At 40.4% G+C, this 18,805-nt stretch overlaps 1 protein-coding gene across 2 annotated transcripts in view; it reads left to right on the top strand.

Annotated features, from left to right (window-relative positions):
• Nucleotides 1-18,805, top strand: part of LOC122974281 (nidogen-1-like) — a 40,739-nt gene that overhangs the window by 5,700 nt on the left and 16,234 nt on the right. For both annotated transcript variants that reach the window (XM_044342308.1, XM_044342311.1), the window contains exons 2-10: nt 7,944-8,246; nt 10,374-10,600; nt 11,354-11,985; nt 12,161-12,301; nt 12,386-12,637; nt 13,455-13,655; nt 13,782-14,015; nt 16,916-17,053; nt 18,231-18,359. In XM_044342308.1, the coding sequence (XP_044198243.1) occupies nt 7,944-8,246; nt 10,374-10,600; nt 11,354-11,985; nt 12,161-12,301; nt 12,386-12,637; nt 13,455-13,655; nt 13,782-14,015; nt 16,916-17,053; nt 18,231-18,359 (2,257 nt within the window). The remainder of the gene's footprint in view (nt 1-7,943; nt 8,247-10,373; nt 10,601-11,353; nt 11,986-12,160; nt 12,302-12,385; nt 12,638-13,454; nt 13,656-13,781; nt 14,016-16,915; nt 17,054-18,230; nt 18,360-18,805) is intronic.

Below are 18,805 nucleotides of genomic sequence, written 5' to 3'. Positions count from 1 at the left end.
TTATCAGCCCCGCAGTGACACACCGAGAGCTTCCTCCTACAGTTTAAGCAACATCAGGATTGAAAACTCTGCAGATTCGACTGTAAAAAAAAAAAAAAAAAACATAAAATTTCCTGGCTCCGCTCCAGTTTGTGTTCCTGGTTTTCCGCTTGTCGGTTCGCTCCTCGACAGGAAGCCCGGAGCGTCCTTGCAGAGATGGCACATCTGGAATGTATAGATGCCGAGACATCTGTCCTCCTAAAACCAGATGGCAGCGCTCAGGGTGTTTCCTCCCCTCCGCTGGTTCTCACACTGATAATGATGATCTCAGGAGTCGGACATGTGTGATGTCAGCGGCGTCCTGGCAAGTTTCCACCGAGGAGCACACATGTGATCTCACTCAAACAGTACACGCATTATTACATGTTGAACGAGGTCTTTAACAGCTGGAAGGAGTTTGCCGACATGTTGGAATCACAAAACTTCAACAGTCCTTTTATAGATTCATTTACTTCAGTTTATTTCTCTGAAAATCAACTTGCAGAGACTCGAAACCTGCTGCAACGATCAGTCAATTAATCAATCAACAGAAGATTTATAGGCAACTATTTTAATAACTTTTATTACTGATATAACAGCAGGAAACTGAATGGACTCCTGAAGGACGTTGACATGTTTTTATCTCTGTTTCAGGCCTCTGTTCTGACTGAAATACTCAAAGACTCATTTTAAAAATCAATAAAGTTGGCTGGATTTACTGCAACAATTAGCTGATTAATTGATTAGTCAATCGACACAAAACTGGCAACTATTTTGATAACTAATTCATTGTTTTAGTCATTTTTTTTAAGCAAAAACTCCTAAAATTTGTTGCAGCCCTAGTTGAACGTTGCTAGCTAAGCTCGTTCCCAACAACGTTATTGTGAATAAAGTTAATTCAAATTCAAACTCAACATGCTTTCTGGCCAAGACTTAGATGAGTAAATGGATCGTTCCCTGTTTTGTTGTTTTATTATGGGGTTATGTGTGTCGGACTATTTCTTAGCTGGGACCAGTAACTTCCTGGAGTCTCCGCTGGTTGCCTGGCAACTGCTCAGAGCCGTCACCTTTTTTCATTTTTAAACTTTGGTTTTGGAATCGATGAAACAAACGAAATCCGAGGTGTTGATCAGTGAGTTTTAGAGATGCTCTTAGGTGGATTTTGTTGCCTCTGGATGAGCCCGTCTTTATGCTAAGCTAAGCTAAGCTAAGCTAAGCTAAGCTAAGCTAAGCTAACTGGCTGCTGCTGCCTGTACCTTCACATTTAGCTACAGACATGAGAGAGGAATCAATCTGAACGTTTAACTCGACAGAAAGCAAATAAGTTTAGTTCCCAAAATGTCAAAGGATCTGAAAGTTTCTTCCACCACTTTGTATCTTTGCTGCTGTTTATTTTCTCGATAATTGAGTAATTGTTTGGTCTGTAAAACACCAGAAAACGGTGAAAGATTCACGATATCTAGAGCATAGGGTGACTTTAATACATGTGTTGATTTGTCTGATAAACAAAGCAACAAATTCTCACATTTAAGAACCTGTAACCTGGAAATCTTAAATAAATTAATCGATTATCAAAATAGTTGCAGATGAATTTTTTGTCTGTTGACCAATTGATTTATCGACTAATCGATGCAGCTGTAAATGTTAGTGAATGTGCTCGTGGTGTTTGCAGTGATAACATTACTTAACTTATCATTTGTCTTTTTATAGAAGCTGATAAAGTGTTTTTTTTTTTAATTCTTTGCAGTTTAGATGAAGACAAAGCTCCACCTGAGCCTGTTAGCAGCTTCTGTCTCTTTGTTGCAGGTTTGTTAATGTCGTTAGCCGTTAGCTCAGACAAAAGATCTCCTGTCTGCTGGAGTGTCTTCAGCTCCGCAGGCGTCTTTCTCTAAAGTCAGATACCTGCTGGGAGACCTCGGCCTTTCACCCACATGCTGCTGTCATTCATGCGTTCCTTTTGTAGGAAGTGTCTGCGGGGCGGGAGGCGGGAGGGAGGGCCGACGGCGGTCAAAAACTCCCCCGAAGGGGACGCCCGCTGAAAACCCCTCCAGGTTTTTACAAAGGCAGTCAAGCAAGACATTTTTTTCTTCTTTCCTCTCATCTTCCAGCATCATCTCGGCTCACGGACAGATTTCTTTCATCTGTCTTCTCACTGCTGACACTTTGACCTTTGAACTCTTTGCTGCTGGTTGCTTGTAAAGATTTACGATCTACCTGCTTCTTCTCTACTCAGGCGGATCCTTTCCTTCCTGTTTAGAGTCGGATCATGTTATATATGGACTTCATGTCTTCAAGTCATGAAGGCTGTGCTGTGTGAACAGTTATATAAAGTTATATATAAATATTACTGATCATTATTGATCATTTTACACAAACTGCAGCTATGAAAGAGAAATGTGGGGCTCGTTTTTGGTCGCAAACTGCAATTTTACCATTGAGCACTATAGGAGCGCGTTTTTCCCTGTTCTGTATTCAAATTTCTTAAAATGATATCCTCAGTGTTGCTTTATGTGTATATTCTGATCAGTTTTACTTACTTTACCAGTTTTAATTATGTCAAAGATGTCAGAGTTGTAGAGAAAACGCAAACGTTGTTGCATTTGGGAATAAAACATGGCGCCATAGTTTCTGACTTCATCCAGATTTGAAAGATCGATTCATCTGCTGAATATTTTTTTCGATTGATCATTTTGTTCATAAAATGTCACAAAAAAGTGAAAAATGTCCTTTATGATTTCTCTTCAAATGTCTTTTACTGTCCAACATTCTAAAACCCCAAAATATTCACTTTCACAGAAGAAGAAAATCATACAATCCTCACATTTAAAAAATACTAAAACCATTATTAGATTATCAAAATATCAAATAAAAAACTTACAAATAAAAAAAAAAGTTGTTAATTAATTTGCTGTTGCTAAACTTATCAATTAATTGACTCAGTAGTGTAACGTTTAGCTTCCACCTGCCGTTAGTGGAGCTCGTTAAGCTCGATGGTTGGATGCATCTTGGGAGTTGTAGTTAACTTTGACGTTTTTATGTCTGTGGTCTTGTAGCGATGACTTTTTTTCTATCAAAGAACCAGATGTTTTCTAACACAGTTGTTCATCTTTTGTTCTGATGATTCAACCAGCAGAGATTCACGTTGATCTAAGAGAACTGTGAGACATTAATGATGTAAATGACTTTTAATAAACTGAAACTGAAGCGGAGGCGTCCTGACCTCTTTGTTGCCAGTTGAGCTCAGAAATAGAGAATGTCTTCTTGCAGTTTTTTGCTGGTTTAAGTGATAAGAATGTAAGAAATAAACTTTCTTAAACATAAAACGATGAAAATTGAATGAATTAGTTGTAGTATCAAGAATTTTATTGCTGGATCAACACATTTCATCAGGTTCAACCAGAACATCTGTTTTATCCATGAACTTTCTGTCCATCATTAACAAATGTAGTCGTGATCTTTAAGTTCCAAAAAATAATAATAAAGATAATATTAAATTTGATTTTAAGCACCTTTCATGTAACTAGAGGACACTTAACATACAGAAAACAAGCAGAAAAACTTCATTAATGAAAAAGCTCTGCTATAAAACAGTTGAAAAAATAAGAATTTACAGTGAAATGTGTGTAAAATGTATCTTAGGAATAAATATCTTCATGTTGTATAATTCTGCAGGTTTGTCCTTTAGTTTCTAATATTATCTTCCCGTCTTACATCTGGACTGATGCAGCTGTAATAATCTGCAGTGATGCAGGTTTTTAATGTTTGACTCAATGATACTTGAAAGAACTGCTGAAACAAGAAAATACCAAAGTGACGCAGTTATATGATTAAAAAATTTTTAAAAAATTTAAAAAATGTGAAGCTACTTGAAGAGAAATTTAACAAAAACACATTTATTGTCCCAAGTTTAAAGATGTTTGGCTCTGAGGTTGGTATTTAGATGAATTGTTAAAGCAGACATCAAAGTTTTAGGGGTTAAGACGCCTCTACAGGATCTTAAAAGGAGGCGACTGACTCCTCAGTTAGTGTCAGCAGATTAAAGAACTTTGTGAAACAGTTTCTATAGATAGATGTTGTCACTTACATATGAACAGCTGTTTTTCCTCTCCGCCTGGTCGACAGCGGAGAGCACACGGTGAGATACGAGCTCTGTTAGATATACAGTTTATGTCTGGAGCTGCTGATGCGTTCAAGGCCATGAGCCCAAACATCAGTATGGAAGATAACTCGTCCAGCTGTCCTTCACCCGCAGCAGCCGCAACATTTCTCACAAACATGTTTATATTTAGGGACCGAGCCCAAAAGGCAGAGGACCCTATTGTTTTTCGTGTGTTTGTTTGTTTGTTTCTTTATTATTACGCCACTTCAGACCTAAATTTGACCCCCTAAACATGCTCGAAAACTCACCAAATTTGGCACACACATCAGGTCTGGTAAAAAACTTGATTAAATGTAAAAATTAACCCCTAAAGTGCCTAAATGTGCTCTCTAGCGCCACCTATGTAACTAAAATGGCCGCCACAGCCTGTAGGAATGTCGTAGAGAGATCAAACCAAACTCAATTATTTGTCTCGTCAAGACCTATAAATCATACACTGACACCCCTGACCTAAATCCAACAGGAAGTCCACAATTAGCCTTTCAAAATAAGACTTTGCTCCAATTTTGGACCCCGAACAAATGCTATCTCCTCCGAGGGCGTTAATGGTATCAGCTGCAAACTTTGATAGGTGGCTACATTTATTTTGACTACATTTAATTCATTTTTGTGAAGAAAACAAGTACATTTGTGGATTATTTTAGAAGTTTACATCTTACTTTATGTAGAAAAATCAATACTTAAGAGAAAGCAACTTTCCAAATACATAAAACGCAATGAAATACAGAAACGCTGCTGACATTAAAGGGGTGAACACGCCTAGACTCCACTGTTTTAATTATTTTTGGCATTCTGTGCCTTTATGAGAGACTGATAGTGGTGAGATGAGAGGAACCTCATCCGAGAAGGGGGGGGTTGAGCCCACCTGGACTAATCCTCTGAGACGGTTTCTTGGTTTGCTTTTGTTTTGTCTATTTGCATTTGTTTTCTACTAAGTCCCAGAGCTCTCAGGGCCACCGTAGCTTATTGTATTTTATCACTTCATCTGTAACATCAAACAGATTGAACTCTATCAGTCTGCAGCCTCCAGCGTCGTGTCTCGCCGTGTGTGTTTTTGTGTGTGTTTGCATTGAGAAGAAGATGTTCTGGGCGTCGTCTGATGTTTCTGCATCACATTCATCCTTTCACATGAATGAGATCAGGATCACCTTATCTGCTCGTTTGTACTCATCTTCTAACAGGACACGAAATCCTCCACTGTTAAACAAACGATAACAAATGACGGTTTTGTGCCTCTTTGGTGTTTTTCTGTCCTTCACATCTTCATGTTTTATTATATTTAGAAAGAAATGATGAACTGTTCACACTCACATATTTGATCTTTATTTGTGCGTAGAAACAAATTTATTCAGACTTTTCTCAGATTCACAAAGCCAGAATCCACACCTGGCAGCACCTCGTTATCACCTGCTGTGAGGTCATCAACACCCCGCTGCTCTGAGAGATACGACTGACACTTCTGTTACCACAATAAAATACAGATTCATTAATGTGTTTCACACTGGTGGAAAGTTACTAAGTACATTTACTCAAGTACAGTTTTGAGGTATTTGCACTTTACTTGAGTATTTCCATGTGATGCTACTTTCTACATTTCAGAGGGAAATATTGTACTTTCTACTCCACTACATTTATTTGACAGCTTTAGTTACTTTTCAGATGAAGATTTGACACAATGGATAATATAACAAGCTTTTAAAATACAACACATTGTTAAAGATGAAACCAGTGGTTTCCAACCTTTTTGGCTTTTGACGTCTTACAAAAAGCAGTGTGTAGTCGGGGTCACATTTCACATGTCTATGAGTTGTTAACAGCTCCACCAAATAGTGATTTTTCCCTCTAAACTTCTCACATGCTTTCATTTCAATAAATGTTCAAATGATCCAATATTTCAGCAAAAATCAAAGATTAGAGAAAAAGTCCAAAACCTGAAAACAGATTTGTGTATCAGAACTTTGTTTTTTCTTCTTTCCTCTCCCATTAATCATCTCACCACCCCTCACATTTATCTGCTGACCCTTTGGAGGGGCCCGACCCCTAGGTTGGGAACCACTGGACTAAACTAGCTAACTGTATATAAAGTAGTGTAAACTAGCTCCACCTCCAGCAGCTACAACAGTAACATGCTGCTCTAACACTGATGCTTCACTATTAATAATCTAATGATGTCATATATAATAATATATCAGTCAGAGGGACCAAACCACTACTTTTACTGCAATACTTTAACTACATCAAGCTCATAATACTTATGTACTTTTACTGCAATACTTTAACTACATCAAGCTCATAATACTTATGTACTTTTACTGCAATACTTTAACTACATCAAGCTCATAATACTTATGTACTTTTACTGCAATACTTTAACTACATCAAGCTCATAATACTTATGTACTTTTACTGCAATACTTTAACTACATCAAGCTTATCAAGTTATCAGATTTTCTCTCTTATTTTCTAATGCAGTTGTGAACTTTTAATTGTATTTTAGGAGGATAACTAGAGAGAGAAACAAGGATTACAGTGTCCGTATTGTGGAGGTGAAGAATAATCATCCGAACTGTCACTGAGACATAAACTGAAGCTGTTTTGTGTAAATCTTCCTGCTTTGCCGGAGAGAATACACTTCATAGTTACATTTCATGGTGTTCTGGGCTCAAACAGTAACTGTGGCATTTGTTCCCATTCAGTGTGAGGCGGATTTCAGTTAATGAGGTTAAAAAGATCCCTTTCTTCGGCCTGAATGGGGAAGTTACTGTATGGAATTCCTGTGGGCTGACAAAGCGAGCAGAGCTGCAAGAGGGAGGTCGAGCCGGAGGAGAGTCCAGGACCTGAACGTTTAATTGGTCGTCCTTCTGCGGCTCTGTGGCTTTGTTCCAGTCTGTAAAACATGACAAAACCAGCTGACCTGCTCAGTCTCACTCAAACGCAAGCTTTTTTAAAAACAAATAAATCACATCAACGTGTTCTTCGTCTCCTTCGCTGTTTCCTGGTCACAGCTGCCGACACCCGTTCACAGGCCCCTCAGAAATGTTCCCAGCTGGTCAATAATCCTCTTTGTGGAGGCACATTTCAACCACCACAATAAAACCACCATCAAGTGTTTCTTTTGTCATTATCAAGTGTTTTTCCTCATAATTATCAGAGTGTGACAAAGTCTGTTAAGCTTAGGAGAGTCATCATTAAAAGATACTAAAGCATAACTATCACATAGTTTCTTATAATTATGAGAAGGTATAACTATGGAATAATATCTCATCATGTTCAGAAAGATTCTTATAATTATGTGGGTACTAAGCCGTTGTAATGAGATATTAGGTAAAAAACAATTATGAGATATCAAGTCATCAATTATAAGACATCATAATTACGACACAGTAATTCATAACTATGAAAGGTTTCTCATGATTGAGATATGAAGTAAAACTTATTAGATCTGACCTTGTAATTATGAAATGGTTTCTAATAGAAATTACTCAGAACAATGCAAAACTAAGACTTAATGGTATAATATGTAATTATTCCACATTAAAATGTCTAAAAACAACTAGACCTATGTTATATATGTTGTTGAGTTGTGTACTTACATTATCCCAAATGTTTCCAACAAGTTTCAAACCCAGAGAAATCTGTAATTTAATCAAAGTAATGGGCTTCCATACAAACATGTACAGTACGTGATCCACTGGGAGTTTAGTTTTGAAGCCTGATAGAAGAGATCCTTCACTAACAAATAAACCCAATCTGTCTCTTGTTCCAGATAAACACTAACGGATTCGTGGCTGCTGCTGAGCCTACGGCTGAGGGGGAGTACCTGGGGAAGATGCCCTCCAGTTTCAAAATGATGGCGGCGCTCCTGGGAGACCTGGACACCAGTGACGGGCAGGGAAAGGTCTACTTCAGGGAGGACAGCAGCCCAGCTGTACTGAGTCGAGCCGCCGAGCACGTCAGGCGAGCTTTCCCCAGAGACAACGGAGTGGAGCCCACCAGCACCTTAATCGTCACCTGGGTGAACATGGCCGCCAAGGGGACCTCTGGTCGCGGGGACGGACTGAACACTAAGGTGAGGGACAGAATAAGGAGCCTGACTGACACATTAGCATTTATTTATTGCTAATGTGATTTAGCTCATCAAATCTATATTGGTATTTATTACGTAGTTTATCAATCACAAAGTGTTGAAAAGTTTATTTTTCATTGTTAAATGTCTCAGCTCAGTACGTACTTCAGTTCTTTTGAGAACGTTCTCTGTTTAGCATCTTTAGGGTACGCTAACCCCATTGTTGCTAACTTCAGAGCAAAACCCCTTCACTTTTCCAGCAGTTGGGGAAACAACAGACAAGACTTTTCTTTGTCTTGAGAAGCTGCAGCATTTATTAACTGACACGCTGTCGTCTGTACTGTACATTTACTGCCCTGTTGACAACTTACTGCTAACCTCTTCCTCTGCTCCGCTCGCATTCACCGTCACTTTTCTGCCACTCGCACTTGCTCAACCGCTCACTCACTCGCTACGCACACACATTAAGCTTTACTTTACTCCTTAAAAGGAGCTATGCTAGTTTCCTAGGCAACAACACAGAGGTTGACTCATGTTTCATTTGGTGTTATTTTTGGCATTAAAATATTTTTTTGCCGTACAATTATTGGGGAAACCCTGGTTAAGGAGGAACTAGTCCAAGGGGAGAGATTTGTACTTTTTCTCAAAGAAAAATGTTTTATCTTTTAATAGATTTACTTTTGTTTGTGACAGCATGTCCAACAGCAGCTAAAAAAGCAAAGAATTCAAGGAAATGCTGCAGAAATCTTGAGTGGCTCAGTGTGCATGTACGCAAATACACAAAAATAAGTTAAAGTACAGTTTGTACAATACAGTATCATATGTTTCCTTTTTGTTTTCTTGGATGCCTGAACGATGGTGAGAGGGTCCTAATGGATGCAGATCATTTTGGTGGTCATGCTACTATGTCCATTTCCTGTAGCTTAAGCCTCAGTGCTTTTTTTTGCAGTCTGACTCTGAGCTATTACCTGTTCACTGTCTCCACACAGACTTTTCCAGCTGTTCAATAATCCTCCTAAACATGTGCAGTCAGTGAGAACTCCCGTATGAGTTTCTGTCCGCTGCTTGCCAGATTCTGTTCAATAATGTCCTTCAGGATCAGAACACAGCTGGTCTTCATTCTGGTTTTATTAATAATGTGAATACCTGGTTTCAACACTAGTGTCACAGCAAAAGGGGTGAGGTAGGTGGAGTTGGAAGCTAGTGACATAGTAACTATTTGTGGGGCTAGCTGGCAATCTAACAGGTAATATGGTGGTGCTAGCCAGTCACAGTAGCCTGCCAAGCTAGCTGGCTTGCTAATTAACAGTTAGAAAGCTCCCCAGTTCAGTCACTAACTGGACAAAAATGGTGTTTTTCCATTACTGGGATTTACTGTCTCGTAACCGAAACTCTAGCTGTTGTTCTGGGTTTTGCGCTTGTCTCCAATGTTCTCCATCCGCTCTGGAGACAAGTTCAAGAGCTGAATTTTGGCATCCGTCAGCAGGTGGTACTAAATTGAGTTCCAGGTTCTTGCAGGGGTGAGGATGCTCACAGGGCTGTTGCACGTGATTGATCAAGCAGATGTCTTGTCACAACGAACACAACAATGTAGCAATTACAATTATTACAATTATTTTTAAACTTTATAACGAAATACAATGAAGAACACATTGTGGACAAATGACGACATCTATCCCAGTATCGACTCTTTAATGATACACTGTACATCCAAAGCATGTCACCTTCTGATACTTCCCAGTTTGTAAAATACAGTGGAAAAGCAAGGCACCAACCACGTTTACCCTACGAGTTCTCAAAGGTTCAGGTTATGGGTAAGACCATGGTGCATCACATTTGTGGAGCAGTTTCTACTCTGGCAGCACAAGGTTATATAAAATAGGTTTGCAGTCAGTCAACAGTGCAAATTTCACAAGTTCACCAGATTTTTCCCATGCATCAACATTTTGCAGATTTACTTTGCCTCCACTAGTGAATCCACCCACTGCATTGATTCCAATGATATTAAGTGATTTAGCTCCTACAGTATCACTGTAAATAACTACCAGCCAGGACAGAAAGTAAGTAGAACTGTGTCCCCAAGGACCAAAACTAAGAATTGCTGTTCAACATCTCCCTTTGTCCTTTCAGAGAAACACTTTTCAGCTGGTTGTGGCCTCCATGGTCTCATCCTCCTACGCCATCCTCTTGTACCCCAAAGACAGCCTGAAGTTCCTCTCCACTTCAATTGGGGGCGAGAGTAAGCTCCTAGAGGCTGGCTTCAATGAAGGCCTTGTGAAGGGCTGGTGGCGGTACAGCCAGGGGACGTACTTCCGCAGCACCACAGATGAAGAGACCTCCGTCAGGGAACTTACCGAGTACGAATCTGATTTCATGGGTTGATAACTTGTAATGTTTGTTTTGTGCTTGAAAATATAAGATACTTAAAAGCAATATACATTTGACATCTTTTACAAAGATTTGAAAGACTTGAACACAATTAATTTACAGATATGTTGAGTGCAGTGGAAGTTTTGCATGCAGAAACAATTAAGTGGATAAGAGGAAAACTCAATTCGTTGGCCTGTGATTTGAAAAGCTTAAGTTCATAAACCAATATCAACTTAGACTAGAGAGAAGTTGTTTTTATACAACCCAACACCAGAGTACTTCCTAATGACAATATAATATATAATGACAATTTACAGTGTTGGACAAAATTGCCTCCAGATCTCTTTGAGCTTGATGAGATCAGTCTTTGAACCAACAACTAGGAAATGCTTTGTTACAGATCCAAAAAACAAGAAATTACCATTAAAGACTCCAAACAGATTGGACAATACATATTCTGAAGCCAAACAGCTGCAGCACATCTAAAAATTGATATTTATATCAGTAAGTCATTGTTTTGTACACCCATCTCTGTGTTTGTAGCTTTTGAAAGGTCCACATCAATTGGAAAGAATCTGGTATCAATATACCATTGCTGGTTTATGTTACACTACCTTTCCATTCGATTTTGTCACTGTAAAGAACAAAAAGTAGATGCGATGGGGAGTTGACTATCCACTATCCACTACATTGTGTCCTTACATTGAGACTGATTTTTCTTCCTTCCTATATCCAACCAGAAAGACAAACTCAGGACGGAGTGGGGTTTGGGTGTACGAGATTGGATCCTCACCTTTCTTTTTCGACATCACACCTGGAATGGTTAGTAGCCTTCCCGATGAAGAGGATGCCAGCGAAACTCCTGTTACTATGTTGCCAAGGAAACCTGATGAGCAACAAGAGGTGGACTTCCCAACCTATGAAACCCAGACAACGATGACGACTGAAGCAGTACCAGAAGACAAGGAGGAATTCCCAACTGAGACTCCTGCTGAGTACAAACCCAGTTTCCCAGAAGCTGAGACCGTCACGCCAGGGTATGCAGAACCGGAGACTGAAGAGCCAGAATATGAAGATCTGGACCAGGTTGAGCCAGAATACCCTGAATCTGAGACTGTCAAACCACCGTACACCAACCCAGAGAGGGTTCCGTCAAGATACCCTGACCAAACTAAGACAAGAAACCCCCAAATCTCTGAGACGCAACCAAGATACACCATTCCCGAACCCACTGAGCCAAGATACCCTGACCCTGATCCGGTCAAGCCACGTTACACCAACCCTGAACCAGTGCAACCAGTGCCACCCCATTCCCGGCCCCAGCAACCCCAGATCGTCGTGGTGGATGAAGATGAAGATCTGGATGTAAATGGTAAATTAGTAAAGCTCAAAGACATTTGGTGTTTGAAGACTCAAAAAAAGTGTTAAGAAGCATATTACTTTGAATATTTCTCAGAGGTAATCCTTGCAAGAACTCCAGTCAAATTTTGGATCTTATATTTTCAGTAAGCCCAAGCTATTTGTATATTCTTTGGTTCTCTTCACAGTATTTGCGTACAATTTGGAGACATGTGACCACAACAGGCACAAATGCTCTGCTTTTGCCGACTGCCGGGATTACAGCAACGGGTACTGCTGCCACTGTAGGCCTGGTTTCTACGGTAACGGGAAGGACTGTGTTGCAGAAGGTAAGATGCTTTTTGTGCTGATGCTGTCTTACTCTGATACTGCTGAACTTTTCCTCCCCTACTCAAATCTCTGTTGCTTTCCAGGTAAACCACAGAGAATGAATGGAAAGGTGTCGGGTCGTGTGTTTGTGGGGAACTCGCCTTCGCCTGTGGAGTTCAGTAACAACGACTTGCATTCATACGTGGTGGCAAATGATGGACGGGCCTACGTGGCGATCAGCAACATCCCCAAAAGTCTTGGTCCCTCCCTTCAGCCACTGTCCTCCCTGGGAGGAGTCATCGGCTGGGCCTTCGCCCTGGAGCAGCCTGGCTACCAGAACGGCTTCAGCCTCATCGGTAAGGGGACATGTTGTTCTTGTCCTGTGAAGTCCAGTCTGGTGCCAAAAGGTTGACTTTTAACCATCAGAGTTGTTGGCTGGCTCAATACACATTGAGTATAAACAGTGAGTGTATAAACAGTAAATGTAGGGTAAGTTTTGTTCACCTATCAAACAGTGTGGTTAGATGGCGCTCTTTTCATCCTCAGTGGCTATTGCTTACTTCACAGCCCTTCGTCTCTTTACTACAAACAGATTGTAAATGTATGGTTCTGTTCAATAATCTAGGTAATGCAGAGGTTGATATGTGTTGCCTTTAATGTCAACACTTAATAATTTCAATCTAACATAGATGAGAAGTCCTAAATAAAGAAAGTTTAAACATTTACAGTTCCTTAAAAATCATGCAGTTTCCCTCTACTGATTAAAAACTGTATGATACAGCTGAAAGCTCTGGAACAAGCTAGTAAGTGGTCCTTGACTTGACTTGTTTTTTAAGGTCAACAATGAACTTAAAAGCTCAATGTTAACGTTGTGTTTACAGCTTGTTCTACTGCCCCCAAGTGGTCAAAAAAATCAATTCACGCAGCTCTAAATATGGTGTAAATTATTCTCACAGTACATTATATAAAAAACACAATTGTTTTTGTTTTCTGTGCATGAATCTGTTTGAGATTTAAGGCAAACTATACATTTTCTCACATTGCTTTCTTCTATCTTACTGAAGTCCTCAAAAATTAAAAAACACATCAGACGAGAAGTTGCCTCAGTATTTTGTTAAACCCTGCACAGCTTTGCACAGACACTCACATGTTTTTTCTGACACATCCATGCAGGCGGCGTGTTTTCCCGGCAGGCCGAGGTCATCTTCCAGCCCGGTAACGAGCGGCTGAGCATCAAGCAGCAGTTTAAGGGGATTGACGAGCACGACCACCTGGTGGTGAGCACAGAGCTGGAGGGACGTGTTCCCGCCATCCCGCTGGGATCCTCCGTCCTGATCAACCCGTACGAAGAGATCTACCAGTACGACCGAAACTGTAAGGACAACATATGAACACACACACACTGTACACATCAACGGAAAAAGGCTGGTAAATGTTAGTATTAGCACGATTCCCACCTGTTAAAGTGTTTTTTTTATCTGCTTTTCTTTCTCCTTTAAGTGATCACTTCCTCCTCCAGCCGCGACTACACCATCACTTCTCCAGACGACGAGGTCCAGACCAGAAACTTCCAGTGGCGTCAGACCGTCACCTTCCAGAGCTGCCAACATGACGAGGCCACCAGGGCGGCACCGTCCACCCAGAAGCTCAGCGTGGACCAGATCTTTGTGATGTTCGACCCTGAAAACAATCTGATACGCTACGCTATGAGCAACAAGATCGGCTCCATCCACAGTGAGTTCTAAAGTTTAAAGTATATCTGCATCCGGAAATGATAAAATCCTGAAATAATTTGATGAAAGCCCCAAAGAGGTTTGGATAAATCCCCAGTTGAAAAAATTTACCAGGCGAGATAAACTCAAATTATATAAAACCTCAGAGCAAAGAAGTTCCCAAACAAAATGAACTGAAAATGTTCTAAAATAAAATTAAGAGCTGATCCAGAAAAACAAAAAAACTTTTTATCGTAGTTTATACATATGATAAAAGTATCTTGTCATTATGAAAATTACAAGACCGGAAAGCCAATGAAAACACCTCAATTATGTCTGCTAAGAAGAAGGATTACTAAACAGTACGTTGCAAAATAACACAAAAATAGTCACAAATTTGTGCTGATTTGCTGCAAATTTTGTCATTTTTGGCCACAATGATCACAAAAAAAATCAAGGAGGGGCTTTCTAGTAATGAAAGCGTTTTTAGAGCTTCTCACAGCAGGAAACTACAATTATTTGATGTATAGGAGACATAATTTGGGTGAAACTTATCTGCTGCTTACTTAAAAAGTCTTGGCTGTAAGTTTCAAATAACAGAAGTGTAAGTTGAAGTTTTGTTTACAATTACAAACCAGGACTCTGCAGGTTTTGTCGCTTGACTCTCAGATAACCTTCTGTAGACTGACAGCTGCAGGTTGTCAGGCTGTTCAGGTCTGGTGTGTAATTTCCACTGGGGGGACAAGACCCCACCCCCCTTTCAAAATCCCGCAAAAACTGTGCTTAATACGCTACCGTTTGGCCAGCCGTCAGATTCTGGCTGAGATTGTGAACTGAGCTGCTGATTGTAAAACCGTGATATCCACCAAAAAGCAGCAGTTGTCTTTCAGTGTCTTTCTTTGGAGGTGTATGTTTGTTGTGATTAAAGTTGCAGATGACGCATTATCTATCGATAATGTACCTGTTATGGTTTCCATTTTTAGAGGTTACGAGTTGGGTTACATTGGGTCAAGCTTGGCTTTGAGGTCACGCTGTAATTCTTAATCAGGAAGGAGATATCTTCTCCTTGAGACTTCAGCTGTCTGTGATGTTTTGGGGAAGGCAGAAACCTCTCTGATAGAGGGTATATCAGCATTGCCATGGTTACCAAGGTCAGAGGAGACTTCCCTAAACAACACAGATAGGTGGATGACACAGTCAGACGCTCAAACCAAAACTGCTGATATTACATGCAATGTGACTTAAACTGTCACGGGTAAAGTGCAGTCCCTTGTTTAGAAACCAGTGAACCAATCAGACTAATTTTTCATATTGTGGGCTGATAAAGACCAGGACTCTGACCTTCAGAGGACAGAACGGACAGAGACGGCATCGGTGGTGTTTACTGTTTTTGGTTCTCCACTTGGCCAAGTGCTTTCAGTATTAAGACATCTGCTGACCATCGCTCAAAATATCCACAGCAGTACCAATGTCCTATTCTTCAAAAGACATACAGTATATATATTATTGAATAACTCGACATGTGAAGTTCAGTAAAGTTATGGGTTAAACGATACAGAAAGTAAGAATTTTTTACTATTCTGGCAGGATTTAGCATGATGGTTGGTTACCGTAATCCCTAAATGCTTGTAGAAATGCAGGAAATGGGACTCAAATCACAATTTTTTTTGTCTTGGGAGGACCCTAGACCCCCTGTTTTATTGTCGTCCCCCCCCCCTACTTCTCAAACCAAAGTTACACCCTTGCTCCTGGTCGTCTGTCAGGGACAGTCAGAGGAGCCATGAGTGTTATTACCCAGAGGAATGCACTGAAACACGCCTCCGACAGTTAGGTGCCTCTGTGGTGTTTGCAGTGCAACATCAGAGGAAGACAAACAGTAATCTGAGCGCGGCTGTATTTCCTCAGCTGCAATCAGAGAGGCTGTGAGAGCGTTGGCAGGGGGTGAAGGTCCGCGGCCGAGGTCAACGAGATACCAACCTTCAGTCCACAGCAGGGAGAGGACTGGGGGAGGGGGGGGGGCATCAGGAGGATCTGTTTTTTAAAAAAAAGAGGGGGGGGTTAAAGGTTGAAGGTAAAAGTGGAGTTGGGGGGCTGATGATGGGATGCTTGGGGGTTCAGAGTTATACAAGCAAACACGGCTCAGCTGGGTTTTGTTGGCAATAAGTGGAACATCTGGGTTGTGTTTCCTGTGAGGAGCTGAACTTCAAACATAGAGCTCCAACACTCAGCTGCATGATGGGAACAAGAGTGGCTTTTATACTGTGGTGTCATTTATGGGTTTTAAGTCATACATAAACCAGAAACACCATCATTCTCTTGTTCCAACTTGTCAAATGTGAGGATTTGCTGCTTTTCATGGTTTCATATCGTTGTAAACTAAACGTCATTGAGCTTTAGGATGGGGTTGGATGGACAAAACAAGACATTTGAAGATGTGTCAGCTTGGGCTCATGAAACTTATGATGGACATTTTTTGACATTCATTTTTTGAACGTGGCTTGATAACTGTATGTTTAAACATTGAGGTGTTTCTAGTGAACGTCTAACCAGTGTTCCTCTAAAGTGTTTCTTCTGTTCTTCTTAAGTTCACCAAATGAACTTTTGGGACCAATGGATCTGTTTTTAACGGTTGTCATCATGTGGTTAAATACAGCAGCAGCTCAAAGGGTTAATGTCGTGTGTTTGTCGCCATCCATGTGGCTTGCACGATGAAGTGATTTAAAGCATGCGGTTGCTCCCCTGCTCTGTAATTCCAGCACAATGGAGCATTGAGCAGATGTGACTCAAAACAACAAAGTAAACAATGCTTTTATGAAAAATTCCGTTATATTTTCTGAACTGTTGCAGGTGGCCGTGTGTGAAGAATTTGCTAAGTTGATTTTAAACTGCAGGCTGTTTTTTTTTTTTTAATTTTTCTAACAGGCGGACATCAAGAGCAGAATCCCTGTTTCACCGGCCGACACGGCTGTGACATCAACGCCGTGTGCAGACCGGGTGAAGGCCTCCAGTTCACCTGTGAATGTGCGACTGGTTTCACTGGAGACGGACGTTACTGCCACGGTAAGACTGTCCTGCGTTCAGGAACATTTAGGAGGCTGTGTCGCGTTGGTTCAACTACAACAACCTGTTGACTTTGTACTAAAGTTCTTTAAGAAATTTACAACGTAGTAACGGTGTTCCCGAACATGCTCAGTGTCTTACACAGAACTACTCTCCGGAGACTGAAAACGTGATCGCTGTTATTTGTCTTTGGAATTGTATTTGAATTTGTACTGAGAATCTTACAGTGTAATACAAAGTCCAGAGATTATGATATGTAGCACAACAAGCTAGCAAAGCTGTAAACAGAACCACATTCCTGCACATGCTCAGTAGCGTCTGCCTTACACAGAACTACTCTCTGGAGACTGAAAACATGATGCTGTTATTAGTCTTTGGAGCCGTTTCTAAACAAACTAACGTGACCAAACTCTTCATAATGAAGGAACATGTCACCCAGTGCAGCGGTGTGACTCGCTGACGTGTTTTTAATAGTTTTTGGAAAACAACAGAGGTCAGAATTATCCTTTTAAATGATTAATTATGTTAGTTGGAATTATTGTTATGTACAGCTGGGATGTTCTGACACAAATGTGACAGAAAATATCAATAAATTCATATACTTAATCAATGATTGTAGGCCATATTGTCCCTGCTGGTTTTCTATCATTCTTTGACCAGTATGACCATGAAACAGGTATTAAATTGCATTGCGTGAACTTAGTGAACACTGCAAAAACCCTGATGTGAGACACTGAAAACTAAGACAAACATTTAAGGGTTAACAGAGCACTTCTCCAACCTGAAACAGAGGATCATCAACTCCACTGTGAGTTACATACTTTCATCATCAGCACTTGTTACTGGCTTTGAGGATAATATAATCAATACAGGGCTGCAACTAAGGATCATTTTCATTATCAATTAATCTGCAGAGTCAAAGGTGACGTCTTTTAAATGACTTTTCCTGTCAGAACAGTTCAAAACCCAAAGATGTTCATTTTATTATCATGTATGACGAAGAAAAGCATTAAATCATCACATTTAAGAGGCTGAAAGCAGCAAATATTTCAACATTTTTGCTTAAAAAACTAAAAGTTTCTATTGATCGACTAATCGATTAATCATTGCAGCACTGAATCAATATATATATATATATATATCATTCCTCTCTGTGTTATTGCTGTTTTATTGGCAGATATTGACGAGTGCAGGGAGACTCCTCAGGTGTGTGGATCCAACGCCGTCTGCAGTAATCAGCCCGGCACGTTTCACTGCGAGTGTTTGACCGGCTTCGTGTTCGCCAGCGATGGAAAGACCTGCATCGGTACGAGTAACTCTGTGTGTGTGTGTGTGTTCACAGCTGTGTGGGTGGGTGGAGTGTGTGTTTCCTGTGTGTGTGTGTGTGTGTGTGTGTGTGTGTGTGTGTGAGACTTTGTTTGAAGAGTCCCCTGTTGCACATACAGATGTTGTAAAAGCCGCCTACAGACACAAACAATGAAGGTTTTGTACGACTGTAAACGTTCCAGTGCAAACGCAACGTTGATGAACAAAATACAGACCTGAACCAGAATCACTGCAAGATAAATCCGCATGGATCAGAGATGCTTTAAAAATGACCAAGTACGGTGGCCCTGAAGTGCAAAAAATTCAAAATTTTAAAAAATTTTTACAACTTTTTCCCCCCTTTTTTTGTGATGATGGTTCATGATTAACTATATGAAAAAATAATTAAACCTTTCAGCATATTAGCAATTATCACACAATTAGTAC

Source organism: Thunnus albacares, chromosome 3 (assembly GCF_914725855.1).
Source record: "Thunnus albacares chromosome 3, fThuAlb1.1, whole genome shotgun sequence".
In the NCBI taxonomy this organism is placed as follows: domain Eukaryota; kingdom Metazoa; phylum Chordata; class Actinopteri; order Scombriformes; family Scombridae; genus Thunnus; species Thunnus albacares.
Note: the sequence above shows the minus strand (reverse complement) of the source record. Positions and strands in the feature narration are given on the sequence as shown.